The sequence below is a fragment of the Brienomyrus brachyistius genome, unplaced genomic scaffold (assembly GCF_023856365.1).
Source record: "Brienomyrus brachyistius isolate T26 unplaced genomic scaffold, BBRACH_0.4 scaffold57, whole genome shotgun sequence".
Lineage (NCBI taxonomy): Eukaryota > Metazoa > Chordata > Actinopteri > Osteoglossiformes > Mormyridae > Brienomyrus > Brienomyrus brachyistius.
The window spans coordinates 496396-512653 of NW_026042332.1; the positions used below are offsets into that span (position 1 = coordinate 496396).

Below are 16258 nucleotides of genomic sequence, written 5' to 3' on the forward strand. Positions count from 1 at the left end.
ACAGATCACCGCCACCCTGCGTCTGTGATGATATTAAACCCTAGAGTGTTTAACAGTGAGACAGCAGGCAGACTGCCCCCCCCCTCCCTTCCCGGAGACCCTGCGAGTTGTAACAAGTACTTTCTGAACGTGCGGCAGAGGCATAATTACAGGATGGAGAAAAGCCCGACGTAATGGTGTGTAATTAAACGGGGGTGTCTGAGAGAAAGGGGCTTTACGGGCGAGGCGGGGGGGGTGATGCCAATCACGTCCTTTCTTGCCCACATACAATAGAAAGATGGATTCCCCCCCCCCCCCGTCAGAGCTTACCATCATTTATGTTTGTTTAGCAGACTTAAAGTGCTCTGCAAAAGTCAAGGAAAATGCTTTAAATGATTCTGATGTCGGTGTAAAGCTGCGATTTTCTGCCCTTTACTACGCCGGCTTTAGCAATTTCAGCACCTCCCCTAAAATCGCCCCCATATTTGCAGTGATCATCCAATACACCCATGTGTTTTTTAGGCTTGACCTCTAGCTCACCTCATATAGCTAATCAATACCTCACTGAATTATTTAACCAAGTAAGTCAATCAATTAATTGACTTTAATTAACTGGTGGTGAAATGTAACGAATCCATGGAATGGCTGGGGTGCCCCTGAGGAGAGGTTTGGGAACTGAGACCATGTTCATCAAGCCGTCCAATGACTTTTCGGCAAACCAGAAGAAATTACTGTTAATTTTCATGTGTTCTAATGTTAAGTTGGGTTTTTTCCAGAGCAAATATCCGCTTACTACCCAGGTAAACTGTTATAAACATTTTTTTCCACCTTTTGACCAGTACTGAATGTATTTGCAAAAGCGGGTCCCAGCAACCACTACAGTTAGGAGCCTTGCTCAGAGGCCAATAGTGGCCTTTCTTTAGCACATCTGGGATTTGAACCAGCAACCTTCTGATCCTAGGCACATTGTCCAAACCCACTGAGCCACACAGTGATGCTAAATGAAGGCTAGGCAAACGTTTTTTATCAGCCAAAGCGGTCTGGAGCACTGGGCAGAAGGGGGCACCGGTGGCGGGTGGGGGCAGAAGGGGGCACCGGCGGCGGGTGGGGGCAGAAGGGGGCACCGGCGGCGGGTGGGGGCAGAAGGGGGCACCGGCGGCGGGTGGGGGCAGAAGGGGGCACCGGCGGTGGGTGGGGGCAGAAGGGGGCACCGGCACATGGCACGGCTGAGGCGAGTCCCCAGGGCTGTTTCATAGGCGTCGTTGGATACCAGGTGTTCAAATATAGCGGCACACTGCTTTAATTTTAGCTGTGGTGAATAGCGTCTGCCGTCACACTGAGGGAATGTGGGGCCTGCGATACAGTAGCCCCCGCCTATTTACGGAGCCCCTGGCCTGGCCTGACCCCTCTGTGGGGCGCATTCTCTCCGCGCATCACGGCGTGAGGCGTGAGTGGGCAGGCGGGGGGGGAGTAAGGGACGCCCTCTCTACATAAAACATGGACGGCTTGCCCGCGTTTCTAAGATCCCGACTGTACGGTTCGTCTCAAGCTACCGGAGCCCCAAAAAGCTCAGGGTTAAGTACGGTTTCTGTGGTCGCCACAGTATCACGGCGGTATCCCCGCCCGTCACCATCGCCGCAGGTGATTCAGAGCCCCGTTCCGTCCGCATGCCAGCGTTTCATGTCGGCTGATCTCGGCTGCCGTGATCCTGCCATCCATCGCCGCCAAACTGCATTAACATGTCGGCGGTGGTCCGGCCGTCGACTCCCCGTGGTCGGTACCTCCCAGCGCACCCGTGAGCACGTCACACCGTGCTTAGGTGACAGGTGACGCTTTTAATCAAGGGTGTAATAATAAACACGTCAGACGCTCGGATCCCTCACCTCGGTTTCAGGGAGGCTGGATGCACCGTCGTACGTCTGTTTGCTGGCTCACGCTCCAGCGTTCTGGCTAAAACGCAGTGGCCCTTTTCGATTGCCCATTCCTGCTCCATTAGGGTGGTGTCTGACCTGGGGGCTGATACCAAAAGGCTCTCTGCCCTGTGAGCCTCCTGATGGGGTGTTTCTGCACCCGCCTCTGAGACGGGGGTGCCTCTGTTCCTCCAGTGTGAGGAATTACACTATTACTGCCGTTTTTAAAAGACCTCTCCTGATTGGTCCTCTCTTGAGTTTCCAGGCACAGGCCTGGGATCAGTGGGGCGCTCTCTCTCGCCTCATCATTAAGAGCATCTCCTGTTCAACCCGCCGGACCTGTTTTTAAGTGTCATGCTTAAGGCCTGAAATCTTCCTGTGGTCTCTGTGCCATTGTCATTTTACCTTAATGGTTATCTTTTGTGTTCTTACCACACAGCAAATTCCGGAAGGCTGTCAGAGACCGAGAGTTTTTGCCATGAAAAGCAGCGTCTGCTTACGTGGATGCAGGCCTCCTAACTGGGCTTTGGGGGGGGGGGGGGGTGCTGCGGAGTTAGGGATTGGCCGGGGGTTTGCAGTTCTTCAGCAATACCTGTAATGGTGGAGATTTAGTTACTCTTAAGCCTCCTCTTAAGGGCTTGTTTTTAGCCGACCATAAAGCTAACGGCTCCCGCCAGTGTTAGTATGCCATGGCGGATTACGTTAATTCTAAAGGGCTTCTTCGTAAAAATACAGATTTGCTGCTGCCATTCAGATGAGTCTCCTCAGTTCACGGGTAGCATGTGAAAAAGGTCGTTTGAAACGCATATCCTGCCTGGATATGATTTAGAATGCCCCCCCTCTGTCTGCTGGAGACATGGCACCACTAATCAGTCATTACCCCTTTATGTGTCATCATATTGGGAATTGGGAATGCAGGGGGCAGGTCTCATGTTCGTCTCCATCCATCCACCACCACGTGTTTCCCTCTTTCTGTCCATATCTTTGTTTTTGTTGTCCTGTGTTGACAGGCTCGTATATGTGGAGACCTGTCAATTGTCATCGATAATGCAGTGTTGGGCGGGGCCTGCAGCCAGAGGGTGTGGCCCCCATCCCTCGCAGGGATTCAGTCTTGTAAACGCTCCCCCCCCCCCCCCCCCACAGATGAGCCAATCAGGAAAATATCACTCCTGATGGTCGAGAATTCAATGTTTCAAAAGCTTTATTGTAAATAACAGAAAATAACAGTTAAAACAAAGAAGTGGCTATGATATACATACAAAATACATTATAGATGTGAGACCCTGTGCTGCCCCATTCATTTACCCATCAGTAACATCCTTTATTAGGTTGCATGGCTCTGGGATGCGCAAGAAATGCAACCTGCCATCACGTTGAGGGTATTGGGTGCTAGACTGTGAATCTCCAGGTGGGTTGCCAGGACTGAGTGAGGTAGCCAGCCAATATAGATATAAACAGGCATCTGTGGGTCCATCCATTTGTTTTGTGAAACCGGTTATCCTACTCAGGGTAACAGAGGGTCTGGAGCATATGGGTGCAAGGCAGGGAACAACACAGGATGGGGCACCAACCCATTGTAGGACATACTTGGAGTCCCCAGAGGAATCCCCATGGAACCCTAGTAGAGACTCGAACCCAAGTCCCAGAGGTGTGAGGTGTCAGTGCTATTAACTGCAGCACCATGCCGCCACCCTGAGAGTGGGAGCAGGGAAGCCCCACGGCAGAAAGATGTGGCCTCCTGCTTTGGTGATGGCGCCCCCTGCAGGTCCCCATGTGGACTTGCACCTTGTTTATTCGGGAGCTACTCCAACTTGTCTCATCTTATGACCTGCCCCCCCCCCCCCCCCCCAAAAAAAAAAAGTGCAATTAATCAAATAATAAAGTAATATTCGTTTACACTTAACAGAGCAGTCTGCTTCATCAAAGTTCCTGCCTCGCCCCTCTACCCAGAGACCAGGCAGAGTGTGTGTGTGTGTGTGTGTGTGTGTGTGTGTGTGTGTGTGTGTGTGTGTCTGTGTGGCGTTTGTGAAACAGAGCCAGGTGCTTAGGTCAGTGCATGTCCATGCCAGGCATTAGCCATCCTGTTCATGCCCTCTTCTCCTACAATATGTAAAAAAATAAAGAAACAGAGAATAAAATTGGCGCTAACCGTCTGTGCCCAGCAGGGCGGCGGTATATTCCCGTGCTTTTAATCAGCCCTCTCCCACACCCGCACCCCCACAACTACCTCCTGTTGATGTTCCTCGCTCCTCAAATTAATTACCGGCCTGAGCTCATATGCTCTGCTGGGGCATGATGGGAAATGCTTTCCGCCCCTGATTGCTGCTGGACCTTGTCCTGTACACACTGTGCTCCAGTGTGTGACACTCCTTCAGAGCGACGGAGTGGCTTCTGGGCTGCCAGCCAGGCGGGAGGGGTGTGTGTGACTGTGTGTGTGTGTGTGTGTGTGTGTGTGTGTGTGTGTATGTTTGAGGGGGGGTTGCGAGCAGGCCTGCTGAGCGGCATGGAACAGGCCGAGCTGCACACGCTGAGAAAGAGGCTGCCACAAAGGCCTTGAAAGGGTGGGGGGTGGGAGTGGGTGGGTGCTGCTAGAGACTCACTGTCAAGCCCCCCATGCCAGCCCTGCAGGTTCTCCTGACCTCCAGGAAGCCCTTAAACCCTGCCCCCCCCCCCACGTGGACACACCGGCCCCCTCATTCCGCTTATCCACATGTGTATGACCTCACTAACAGCTTGTTTCTTGTTCACGTGACAGTCACCCCACCCCATAAGCCATCAGGAGTGGGATGTGAGCCAGTATCTGCTACGTTGAGGGTTCAAGACCCAGAACCACGTGCTTCTCTATCGGCGCCCTGAGCCTATAGATGCACTGAGGTGTCATTCCTACTCCCACCCCCCCGGCAGGTGCTATCCTGGGCCACTCGGAGACGCAGGAGTGTGTGTACTACAATGCCAGCTGGGAGAAGGACCGCACCAACCGCAGCGGCATAGAGCCGTGCTTCGGCGAGAAGGACAAGCGGCGGCACTGCTTCGCCACCTGGAAGAACGTGTCGGGCACCATCGAGGTCGTAAAGCAGGGCTGCTGGCTCGACGACGTCAACTGCTACGACAGGTACCTGACCCCCCCCGGGACCCTGATTTTGGGGGGCAGTTATTTACGCCATGAAATGCTGAAAGAAGCTGTTTTTTTCCCTTACGCACATTTTTTCTCGGAGCCAGGAATTCAGTGGTAATTGGCAATTAGGGAGTGTGACTGATCGGGGGGGGGGGGGGCTGGGGGGTGAGATGCTTGTGATGCGTGTGTCTAATGCAGTCGCACACACACACACACACACACACAGGCATGTGGGCGGCGGCCTCTCTCTCTCTCTCTGGCTCTGTACCGACGTCCTGCCAACTTCCGTTTCTTTCCGGCCGTGAAGATCCATCCTGCTCCCCCCACCCCATACGGGCACAACCCCCCCCCCCCCCCATCAAAATGAGCCACCCTCTCAACCCATACCCCAAATGCAAGGTGCCTTGTGTTGCTGGTCTCTCTCCAGCGCAGTGGCCCCATCAACTATCAACTTATTTCCCCCAGCCAGGGGACAGGGGTGGAGGAGAGGGGAGGGGGCACCCCCTCCCACCTCCCCCCTCCCCCGTTCTTACTGACTGTGTTGCCATGGTTCTGGATGCTGTGTGCCCTGTGATGCCGCGCTAGGTGAGACGCGGGGGGGCTGCCAGTACGGGTTGCTCGCCACTGACTGCCGTGCCTCTCCCCCCCAATAGCAGCGAGTGCGTGGAGAGAAAGGAGAGCCCGGACGTGTTCTTCTGCTGCTGTGAGGGCAACATGTGCAACGAGAAGTTCTCCTACAGCCCAGAGACACAGCCCGTGCAGAGTAAGTGTCCCGCGCACCTCTCATGAGCTCAGTTCCGCGTATGGGGTGGGGGCGGGGGGTTTGCTCAGGGGCCCCCGTCACAGTCCTGCTGCTCGGAAGCTTGTCAGCGCTAGCTGTTATTCTGTGATGACGACTCATGGAGAAATGCTGATCCTGGATCAGGAACGACGCCCCCTGTTGGCCTGGACCCAGTTTGCGTCCCCGGGCTCCCAGCTTTTGTGCGAGAGTTACTATTCACAGATGTGCCCTTTCGTACAGCCGGCTCAGTCACAGGTGAGTGCCCGGAGCCCCCTGGAGTTGAACATGCGGCTGCTTGTATTCCCCCTCCCCGGTGCTGGCACGCGGTCGCCTCGCTGTTAATCACCTGATGGGGCTCTGGGGGAGGGGGAGGGGCAGTGCCAGCCGTCATAGGGCGGCTGTGAGTCATCGTGGATCGTCAGATAGCCCTACCCACCTGCCCTCCCGTCTTTCGAGGGGTGTTAGCGTAATAGATGGGGCGTCGCCAAAGCACTTGATTAACTTTTCTGTTATTTATCGCCTTGGCTGCTTGTGCCGTTGGGGCGGGGGGGCTGTTTATCCCGCTCTCACAGTGACCCCTGCTGGCCCACGTTCAGACCCACATCCTGCTTCCTCGTCTGCTTTTCCTCGAGATCACACCACAGAAAAATAAAGGTGCAGGGCAGCTAGTCACTCAGCTTGGCAGGACGTGTAGTCAGCGAGAGCCCCCCCATAACCCCACGCCACCTATCCGATCTGAAAACTGCAGTGTGTGACTGGCACGTTTAGCACAGGGTCAGAGAGCAGGCCGAGCCCCCCCCCGCCGTCCCGTCAGCTGCCATGGAAACCCTCGCCAGCTCGCCGCTTCCTCCGCAGCCGTGACTTCCTGCTGCCTCCCGGCGTGAGGCATGCGGTTCTGTTACTCATAGTGTCAGGCCGGTGCTTCGCCACTCCGCCGCTTTCAGAGCGTGTGAGTCTCACGTGTGACGGTTGTCACGGGTAACACATCTTCAGGCGACTTACTGCTTCTGAATGTGCCGGTTCCACTCGCTGTCTGGGAGTGCGAGGGGTTGGATTTAGGTTAGGTTAGGTTTGAGACCCATTTTTACTGCGTTTGTTGATGCGGTGAGTAGGTGTTAGCGTGTTCCGACCCTGTGTTAAGGGGCAGCAGACTGGACGCTGGACTGCCTTGCCTTGCCGCCCCCCCACAATTGCACTGTAACCCCGACTCAACAACACAGCCCACTGTGCAGGGAACTGTTTCATTAACGTCGCTGGCATTCCTGGGGGGGCACTGCACTGGAGTTCTCTGGAAACATGTTATCTGTGAACCTCTTTCTTGCTGGGTTATGAAAGGATCTTGCAAACACACAAGATTCCAGTTAAGGCTGGGAAATCGCCTGCTCTCTGTGAAACAGATGACAGGTGATGTTCAAGTGGCCTGTGTTGTGTGTCTGTGGGTATGTATGTGCCTTTGTGTCTAGATCTGTGCCTCTGCCTGTGTGTGTGTGTGGGTTAGGTTTATATTACATTGTGGGGACCAACCTGTTTTTGTTTGATTACTTATGGTTAGGGTTAGGGCTGGGTAGGGGTTAAGGTCGTCATGTTTGGATTAGGTTTTTCCCCATACAAATGAATGGAGAGTCCCCACAAATATTAATTACAAACCTGTGTGTGTGTGTGTGTGTGTGTGTGTGTGTGTGTGTGTGTGTGTGTGTGTGTGTGTGTGTGTGTGTGTGTGTGTGTGTGTGTGTGTGTGTGTGTGTACTGGAGCAGTCAGCTGAGGACAGGCTGCTGTTGACTCCCTGGAGAGTGCAAAAATACGAGAAGTTTAAAATCATTCAATTAACTGTGTGTGAGTTCAGTCCCAAGTGACGCTGTGAAGAGACGCTCCTGTTTTCCGCCTGGGACCAGAGGCCGATTTTAGCAGCTGTGGGCGTAAGCAGCGCGTCTCTTGGCCTGCTTGCGTAATGTGGGCTCAACAAGGATGAGGATGGTGATGGAACACTGATATGAGGAGGACGTAATAGGGACTGCCTTATGAGGAGACGTGGCGAGGACAAGTAGGGCAATACCAGCATGTGAGGAGGATGGGAATGAGGACCTGATGAAGAGTGTGAGGAGGTCACAACAGAGACGCCAAAGAGGACGTACTGAGGGCAGAGATACGAGGAGGACAACTACGAGAATGTGACAAGTACATGACAAGGACAGTGACGAGGGCACGACTAGGACAGTGACGAGGACGGTGATCAGGGCACGACTAGGACAGTGACGAGGACGGTTTTGAGGGCATGACTAGGACAGTGACGAGGATGGTGATGAGGGCACAACTAGGACAGTGACGAGGACGGTGATAAGGGCATGACTAGGACAGTGACGAGGACGGTGATGAGGGCATGACTAGGACAGTGACGAGGACGGTGATAAGGGCATGACTAGGACAGTGACGAGGACGGTGATGAGGGCACGACTAGGACAGTGACGAGGACGGTGATAAGGGCACGACTAGGACAGTGACGAGGACGGTGATGAGGGCACGACTAGGACAGTGACGAGGACGGTGATAAGGGCATGACTAGGACAGTGACGAGGACGGTGATGAGGGCACGACTAGGACAGTGACGAGGACGGTGATAAGGGCACGACTAGGACAGTGACGAGGACGGTGATAAGGGCATGACTAGGACAGTGACGAGGACGGTGATGAGGGCACGACTAGGACAGTGACGAGGACGGTGATGAGGGCACGACTAGGACAGTGACGAGGACGGTGATGAGGGCACGACTAGGACAGTGACGAGGACGGTGATGAGGGCACGACTAGGACAGTGACGAGGACGGTGATGAGGGCATGACTAGGACAGTGACGAGGACGGTGATAAGGGCATGACTAGGACAGTGACGAGGACGGTGATGAGGGCACGACTAGGACAGTGACGAGGACGGTGATGAGGGCATGACTAGGACAGTGACGAGGACGGTGATAAGGGCATGACTAGGACAGTGACGAGGACGGTGATAAGGGCACGACTAGGACAGTGACGAGGACGGTGATGAGGGCACGACTAGGACAGTGACGAGGACGGTGATGAGGGCACGACTAGGACAGTGACGAGGACGGTGATGAGGGCATGACTAGGACAGTGACGAGGACGGTGATGAGGGCACGACTAGGACAGTGACGAGGACGGTGATGAGGGCACGACTAGGACAGTGACGAGGACGGTGATGAGGGCACGACTAGGACAGTGACGAGGACGGTGATCAGGGCACGACTAGGACAGTGACGAGGACGGTGATGAGGGCACGACTAGGACAGTGACGAGGACGGTGATCAGGGCACGACTAGGACAGTGACGAGGTGATGAGGTTGGCTTAGACCAGGGGTGGGCAGTCTTTGTCCGACAGGCCCGGTGTGTGTGCAGGTTTATGGGATCCCCTTTAGATGAGCTCTTCAGCCAATCAGAAACTAATTTAATTAGGGTGCTGCAACAAAAATGTGCATATCCAGTGGCCCTTTCTGGACAAGACTGGCCACCCCTGGCGTAGAAGATGTCGAGCAAGGCGTCCCCTGTCTGCTTGGAGGATTCCTTGCCCCTCTTGCACGTTTCTCTTTCCTCGATCGGTTTATAGTTGCATCTAAGCACATCTGGATTGACTGGGTTCTCCCTCTCTTTCTCTCCCTCTCCCCCACTCCTACCTTAGCCACTTCAAACCCATTCACCCAGAAGCCCCAGCTCTTCAACACTGTGCTTTACTCGCTGGTGCCTATCATGGGTCTGGCCGCCATCATGCTCTTTGCCTTCTGGATGTACCGTCACCACAAGCTGGCCTACCCCCCGGTCCTGGTGCCTACACAGGTAAGTCCAGGCATGGCACTGTGAATAGAGGAAGCTTGGTGACCTACAGGGCCTGAAACGTGGCCCACAGGGTTGCCAGGGTATGTCCTTTGGGGGGGACATACTGGCGCAGCAGAGCGAAGGCCGCCGGGGGAGAGGGGGTGAGGGCCCGGTTCGTGACAGCCCGGACCATAGGTGGCACAGGGAGTCTCCGAGGGCAGGGGGGACATCCTCAGGAAGATGGTGACATCAGGGTTATGTACATATCATTAGTACACGAGTTCACAAGTTCAGTACACAAGTTCAGTACATGAGTATGTAATTTGAGTTCTTTCACAGACAGAGCAGAGGCTGCAACTCCTAAGTCATGGGTCCAGGTCCTTCAGTTGGATCTTGCCGCCACCTTATACCTGCTGACGTGAAAGCTCATCCAGAATCATCTGTATTTTTAAATTTTCTGTCTACCCTGTGAGAAGCGCCCTCTGCTGGCTGTGGCGTTACCCCGCGGTATAACCAAAGGAGCGTTCGTGTCTGCCCGTGTGCCTCCTCTAGGCTCTGTCCTTCATCTCCCTGCTCACGCTAATTGAGATGCCTGGTAATCGATGGGCCTTAATTAGGAGTTACCGCAGCCATTCGGGAATCCAGCACAGAGGCTGTCGGTGAATTAACGAGGGCTCGCTTTGTAAATGCTTACTGCCATACCTTAAGCTTGATGGCTGAATGCATACCGAGACCTGAGCTGCATTGCTGTGGTCTCCCGGCGCTTTGCACCGTTCTAACCCAGGACTGGATCAGTGCACGTCTGCCGGTTCCCTCGATGACGGAAGAAGATGGCGGGTGTGTAATTGGTGCCACCCTGTTGCAGTTGGTCTGTTTTATCTGTGGGTTTGTGGTCAGTTATGAGGGCTGTTTCATTTGCAGGGAATACAGACAGAGATGCTGTGTGTTTTGACCATGTAGCCACACCTCACATCAGTTTGAATCCCATTTCCCGATGGATGACCTGATGGGGGAGCTCTTAGACATTGAAGTTCTTCTGTCCTGCTTCCTCTGGGTAGTTAATCACCGCTGGTGCTTTAAATCCCCCTTGGAATGACTCTCCTGTCATCTGGCCCCTCAGATGAAACCTCACTCCTCCAAAACGGCCTCCTCGCCGACTTCACCATTCTGGTATTTTGTGTTGAGGGAGGGGCTAATGCAAATGAACCAGGCCCCTCACACCTCTCCCCTGTGCCACCCGCCCCTTCATCATTTGATCTTCCCTACGCCCTGGGGCTGAATCGTCTCCAGCCAATAGGGAGGGGGGTGGCAGAGAGCACAGAGAGAGAAATAATGCAGGCTGTCTCTGGGGGGAGGGGGTGCGGCAGTCAGGCAGACAGGCAGACAGGCTGGCGCCATGCCAGGGCGCATCATCATGTAATCAATAATGCATCATCATGTTGGGGCAGCCCTGCTGCACTCCTGCAAGCGATCCCTGACACCCCCGCCCTGCCAAACCCCCTCCCCCCCCAACTGCGGCATCGTGTCCAATTTGCCTGGGTGATGCGAAGCAACTTACAAATTGCTTTTGTCACACTTTAGTTTTTTTTTTTTTTTTTTTTAATTTCTTTTTCCGAATGCTTACCTAAATCATGCCTAATTGAGGGATAGCTGCGGTTTGACTGTTGCGCAGATGTTCATTTCATTCCTGCTGATTGGGGTGAAGTCGCTGGCATCCAGACAGCCAGGCAGGGGTGTCAGAGCCTTTCGAGGTGGTGGCACTACCACTTGTCCATTACTTCCGTATCATTCTTCATCGTTTTTGGGCATATTTACCATCTCATTTAGTGTCTTTTATGCTAATGCTGTAACTATCACCAAAGGTTCTGAGGAGATCGCTGCGGGGTCGATCAGATCTCACCGCCAATGGGCGTTTGAGTGGCTCCGCTTTGAGGGTACTGCCAGGGTACGGATGAGAGATTAGCACTGAGGCCCCGGGCCACAGACAGTGAGGTTTAGGGTCACGCCAGGCCTGATACCCTGATCGTGGCATGGGAGACAAAACAAGGACTGCAGTTCCACTCGCTTTGTGGTACAGGCATCAGCACCAGGCCTAGGGCGCAGAGACGCCTCACTGGGCGCAGAGACGCCTCACTGGGCGCAGAGACGCCTCACTGGGCGCAGAGACGCCTCACTGGGCGCAGAGAGGCCTCACTGGGCGCAGAGAGGCCTCACTGGGCGCAGAGAGGCCTCACTGGGCGCAGAGACGCCTCACTGGGCGCAGAGACGCCTCACTGGGCGCAGAGAGGCCTCACTGGGCGCAGAGAGGCCTCACTGGGCGCAGAGAGGCCTCACTGGGCGCAGAGAGGCCTCACTGGGCGCAGAGAGGCCTCACTGGGCGCAGGGATGCCGTCGGCTGGGTTCGGCTGTGATTTCACGCCGAGGCCCACCTCTCCCGGTTTTCCATGGCGTTGAGGAACGTGATGTGGGATGTGCCTGTCTGGTCCCCGAGGGGACGCCCTGCATCTTTCCCCCCTGGGAGTGGGGGGTCGGTGTGGTGGGAGAGAGCTTCTGACCCAGTCACCCATCACCCACCAGACAAACAGACACAGTATCTTGCCTTCATCCCACAGTTGCTGAAATAGTAACATTCTCTCGCTTTCCTCCCTTCGCCAGCAAGCCTTTCATATCATGATAGAGGTAAGACATGTTTAATTAACTCACCGGCGTCTCTGTGGGCCCAGCCTGATAACCTGGCCACCCCCCCCTTCCCTGTTATCACCTCGCCGTGCTCGTGGTTTCTGTTTCCCATGAGACCCCCCCTGCCCTCCCACGCTTTTATGTTATCATTCTTTTATTAAGATTTTTATTATTTGAGCTGTTTTGAGTTTGAATCATTTTGCATGGACGTCCTTATCACCTCTCACTCCATATGGCCTGTCAAGGATGGGGTCAGTGTGTGTGTGTGTGTGTGTGTGTGTGTGCTGTGTGTGTGTGTGTGTGTGTGTGTGTGTGTGTGTATGTGTGCCTACATGAGGCAAAGTGGGGGTCATGCCCTGAATGAGACCTGGCGCCCCCTGGTGGTAGCTGTGTTCTTCGTGTTTTTTTTTTTCCTCCAATTGGATGAAGTGAACTACAGAATTGACATTTCATAACATTCTGAGAAGATCCTGTGCGCCCGATCAAGCTTCCCTTCCCCTGTACGTCTATAAAATTCAGCTGAGGGGAAATTAAGAGCCGTCTGCGTCCATGTGCTGAATCGCACAGGTGCCCCATATCCTTCGTATTCTCTAACCAGCCGTGGCTTCCAGGGAACAGAGAGCGGGTGGAATGACAGAAATGTATCGGGAAATTTCATCGCACAGTTTTTTTCAGTCCCTACAGGAGGAAACTCAATTTTATAAAAGTCTGTAAATTCCAATAAACAATGGAAAATGCCAAAAGTCTTGCATCTTGTTTGCTTACTTATGGTTAAGGTTAGGTTGGGTAGTAGTTAAGGTCGTCGTGTTAGGGTTATAGTTATGCTCACAGGAGTCCCCAGAATGACATATGCCTGGGTACCTAATATATGTGTATATATATATGTGTGTGTGTGTGTGTGTATCCTCTCTGAGTTATGTTTTTCTGTCAGAAACACAGTGTTGATTTTATTAGGAACTTCCACAAAGTGAATACATTTAAAAGGAGAGTATTAGTTATAGTCACCACATTGTAGTGTTAGATATACTGTCGGTTATAGTGTTAGTTAATCTCTAATTATTGTGTCACATTGGCAAAACCGCTCCTTTGAAGGATTGGTTATGCCACTTGTCATACCACTAGTTGTAGTGTTTGTCTGTAGCCCTGGTTATTCCTCTTATCTGTTTTCCTGGTTGTACCGCTTGTCTGTAGCACTGGTTGTACTGCTTGTCTGTAGCACTGGTTGTACCGCTTGTCTGTAGCACTGGTTGTACTGCTTGTCTGTAGCTCTGGTTGTACTGCTTGTCTGTAGCTCTAGTTGTACCGCTTGTCCGTAGTGCTGGTTGTACCGCGTGTCCGTAGTGCTGGTTGTACCGCGTGTCCGTAGCGCTGGTTGTACCGCGTGTCTGTAGCGCTGGTTGTACCCCGTGTCCATAGCGCTAGTTGTACCGCTTGTCCGTAGTGCTGGTTGTACTGTGTGTCTGTAGCGCTGGTTGTACCACTTGTCCGTAGTGCTGGTTGTACTGCGTGTCTGTAGCGCTGGTTGTTCCGCTTTTCTGTAGCACTGGTTGTACTCTGTGTCGCTGGTTGTACCGCTTGTCTGTAGTTCTGGTTGTACTGCGTGCCTGTAACTCTGGTTGTACTGCGTGCCTGTAGCTCTGGTTGTACTGCTTGTCTGTAGCTCTGGTTGTACCGCTTGTCTGTAGTTCTGGTTATACCGCTTGTCTGTAGTTCTGGTTGTACCGCTTGTCCGTTGTTCTGGTTGTACCGCTTGTCCATAGCCCTGGTTGTACCGCGTGTCTGTAGCTCTGGTTGTACCGCTTGTTCGTAGCGCTGGTTGTACCGCTTGTCTGTAGCTCTGGCTGTACCGCTTGTCCGTAGCTCTGGTTGTACCGCTTGTCCGTAGCTCTGCTTGTACCGCTTGTCCGTAGCTCTGCTTGTACCGCTTGTCCGTAGCTCTGCTTGTACCGCTTGTCCGTAGTTCTGGTTGTACCGCTTGTCAGTAGTTCTGGTTGTACCGCTTGTCAGTAGTTCTGGTTGTACCGCTTGTCTGTAGTTCTGGTTGTACCGCTTGTCTGTAGTTCTGGTTGTACCGCTTGTCCGTAGTTCTGGTTGTACCGCTTGTCCGTAGTTCTGGTTGTACCGCTTGTCCGTAGCTCTGGTTGTACCGCTTGTCCGTAGCCCTGGTTGTACCGCGTGTCTGTAGCTCTGGTTGTACCGCTTGTTCATAGTGCTGGTTGTACCGCGTGTCTGTAGCGCTGGTTGTACCGCTTGTCCCTAGTGCTGGTTATTCTGTTGATTATACCTCTTGTCTCTAATGCTGGTTATTCCGCTGGATATACCTCTTGACTGTAGAATTTCTTGTACCTTTTGCTTTTTAGTCTGTCATCATGGCTATCACCTGCAGGGCTGAACCTAAGCAATGTCAACACTGTCACCCTGGCCTGAGTGACACACTGTGGGCCCCCCTGTCCTCGCCAGCCTGTTCGCCCTTGGTATAGGTCCCTCCCAATCTCAGACCCCCTCAGAGGGGTGTGGACCGACCCTTTTATTTCTGGCTCTCTTGTGCATGCTGTTTGTGTTCAGTCACAGCTGCCGAGAGCCAGTGGATTTTGGGTCGCTTATCAGCGGTTCCCTCAGTTATAATGACGGTTGGTAAATACATCCCAGTGCTTGGTTCTCTTAAGTTTTTATCTGGAGTGACTTGGAGAGCATTTACACGTACATTTCACCCTCTCTGCACTGTCTTGCCAAAGCAGTTGAGGTCCCTTCATCAAAGGTTCCGTGGAACCCAGCTCTCATTTTTAGCCGAACTCGATATTCTTAAATTCCAACTTCCCCCTCTCATCTGACAGGTTCATTTTAGGACTCGGTAGTATTACATCACTCTGAATTGGGTTATGCTGTTTTTATTTTTCTCTTTGCAACGCATGAGAATGATTGTTGATGCACTCCCGCTTCTCCTCACCATTACCGAGGGCCCGTTGGATTTCGGGGTCCTGCAGTTCTCAGCTGAGTCTGGTCTCTGCCATGCGTCTGTGTGTGTGTGTGTGTGTGTGTGTGTGTGTGTGTGTGTGTGTGTGTGTGTGTGTGTGTGTGTGTGTGTGTGCGCGTGCGCGCGGCGCGTGCGTGCGTGTATGTGTGTGTATATATGAGATGTAGCTGCCTTCCTCCTGGGTGGACAGATGTCACGCCCCCCCCCCATTCTCGGGAGCACTGTGTGCCTCCGATCTGCGGTTCCTCGGGTTCCATGCTGTCTCACGCTGTAGCACTATGGGCCACGTGCTTCGCCGCCAATCTGGGTTATGTTAATGCTCCTGCAGAGGTGAGAACAACCAGAGAGGAGCACTTCTAATTTCTTATTTTTTAATTTATTTTCCGGCAACCACATACACCCGAGAGAGCAGCCAGTGCTTTTGAACCGTCAGGTTATTCATCGTGAATTTGGTGGCTGTCTGCCCTGCCGTAGGACCGTGGTGACTTGGCCGAGTCGCACTCGTGGAAATCGCCATGGTTTTATCCAGGTTACCGTGGTCACGGATTGCAGCACCACGCTTGAGTGATGAAGTAACATTCCCCACTTGTCTTCCAGGACCCAGGACCGATGCCCTCGTCCCCTATCCTGGGACAGAAGCCACTGCAGTTGCTGGAGATTAAGGCCAGGGGGCGGTTCGGCTGTGTGTGGAAGGCTCAGCTGCTCAATGACTATGTGGCCGTCAAGATCTTCCCCCTCCAGGTACGTGGTCCTGGTGATGCCAAGTCACACGTGATGTTTTCGTGCCGCTCCAGCAGGGGGCGGTCTTTCTGCCCAGTTAGGTGGGATCGCAAGCACTTTCAATGTTTAAAAATCCCAGCTCTGCATCAGGAAAAGCTCCTTTGACCAAATGCAGCCTCTCAGTGCCTCTTTCTTACACTCGTTTACTGGTTTACTGTTTCTTCCCGCCTCTCAGATCCCGCTGCTGCATAGCTCGTACAGATTATATGTCAGCGGCAC

At 53.4% G+C, this 16258-nt stretch overlaps 1 protein-coding gene across 2 annotated transcripts in view; it reads left to right on the forward strand.

The window, feature by feature from the left end:
* The window catches only part of LOC125724534 (activin receptor type-2A-like), a 37870-nt gene that overhangs the window by 8834 nt on the left and 12778 nt on the right, over window positions 1-16258 (forward strand). Inside the window, exons 2-6 of one of the 2 annotated variants that reach the window (XM_049001274.1) lie at window positions 4794-5001; window positions 5658-5767; window positions 9473-9627; window positions 12262-12285; window positions 15857-16000. In XM_049001274.1, coding sequence (XP_048857231.1) covers window positions 4794-5001; window positions 5658-5767; window positions 9473-9627; window positions 12262-12285; window positions 15857-16000 — 641 coding nt within the window. The remainder of the gene's footprint in view (window positions 1-4793; window positions 5002-5657; window positions 5768-9472; window positions 9628-12261; window positions 12286-15856; window positions 16001-16258) is intronic. The other variant, XM_049001275.1, reaches the window with a different exon arrangement.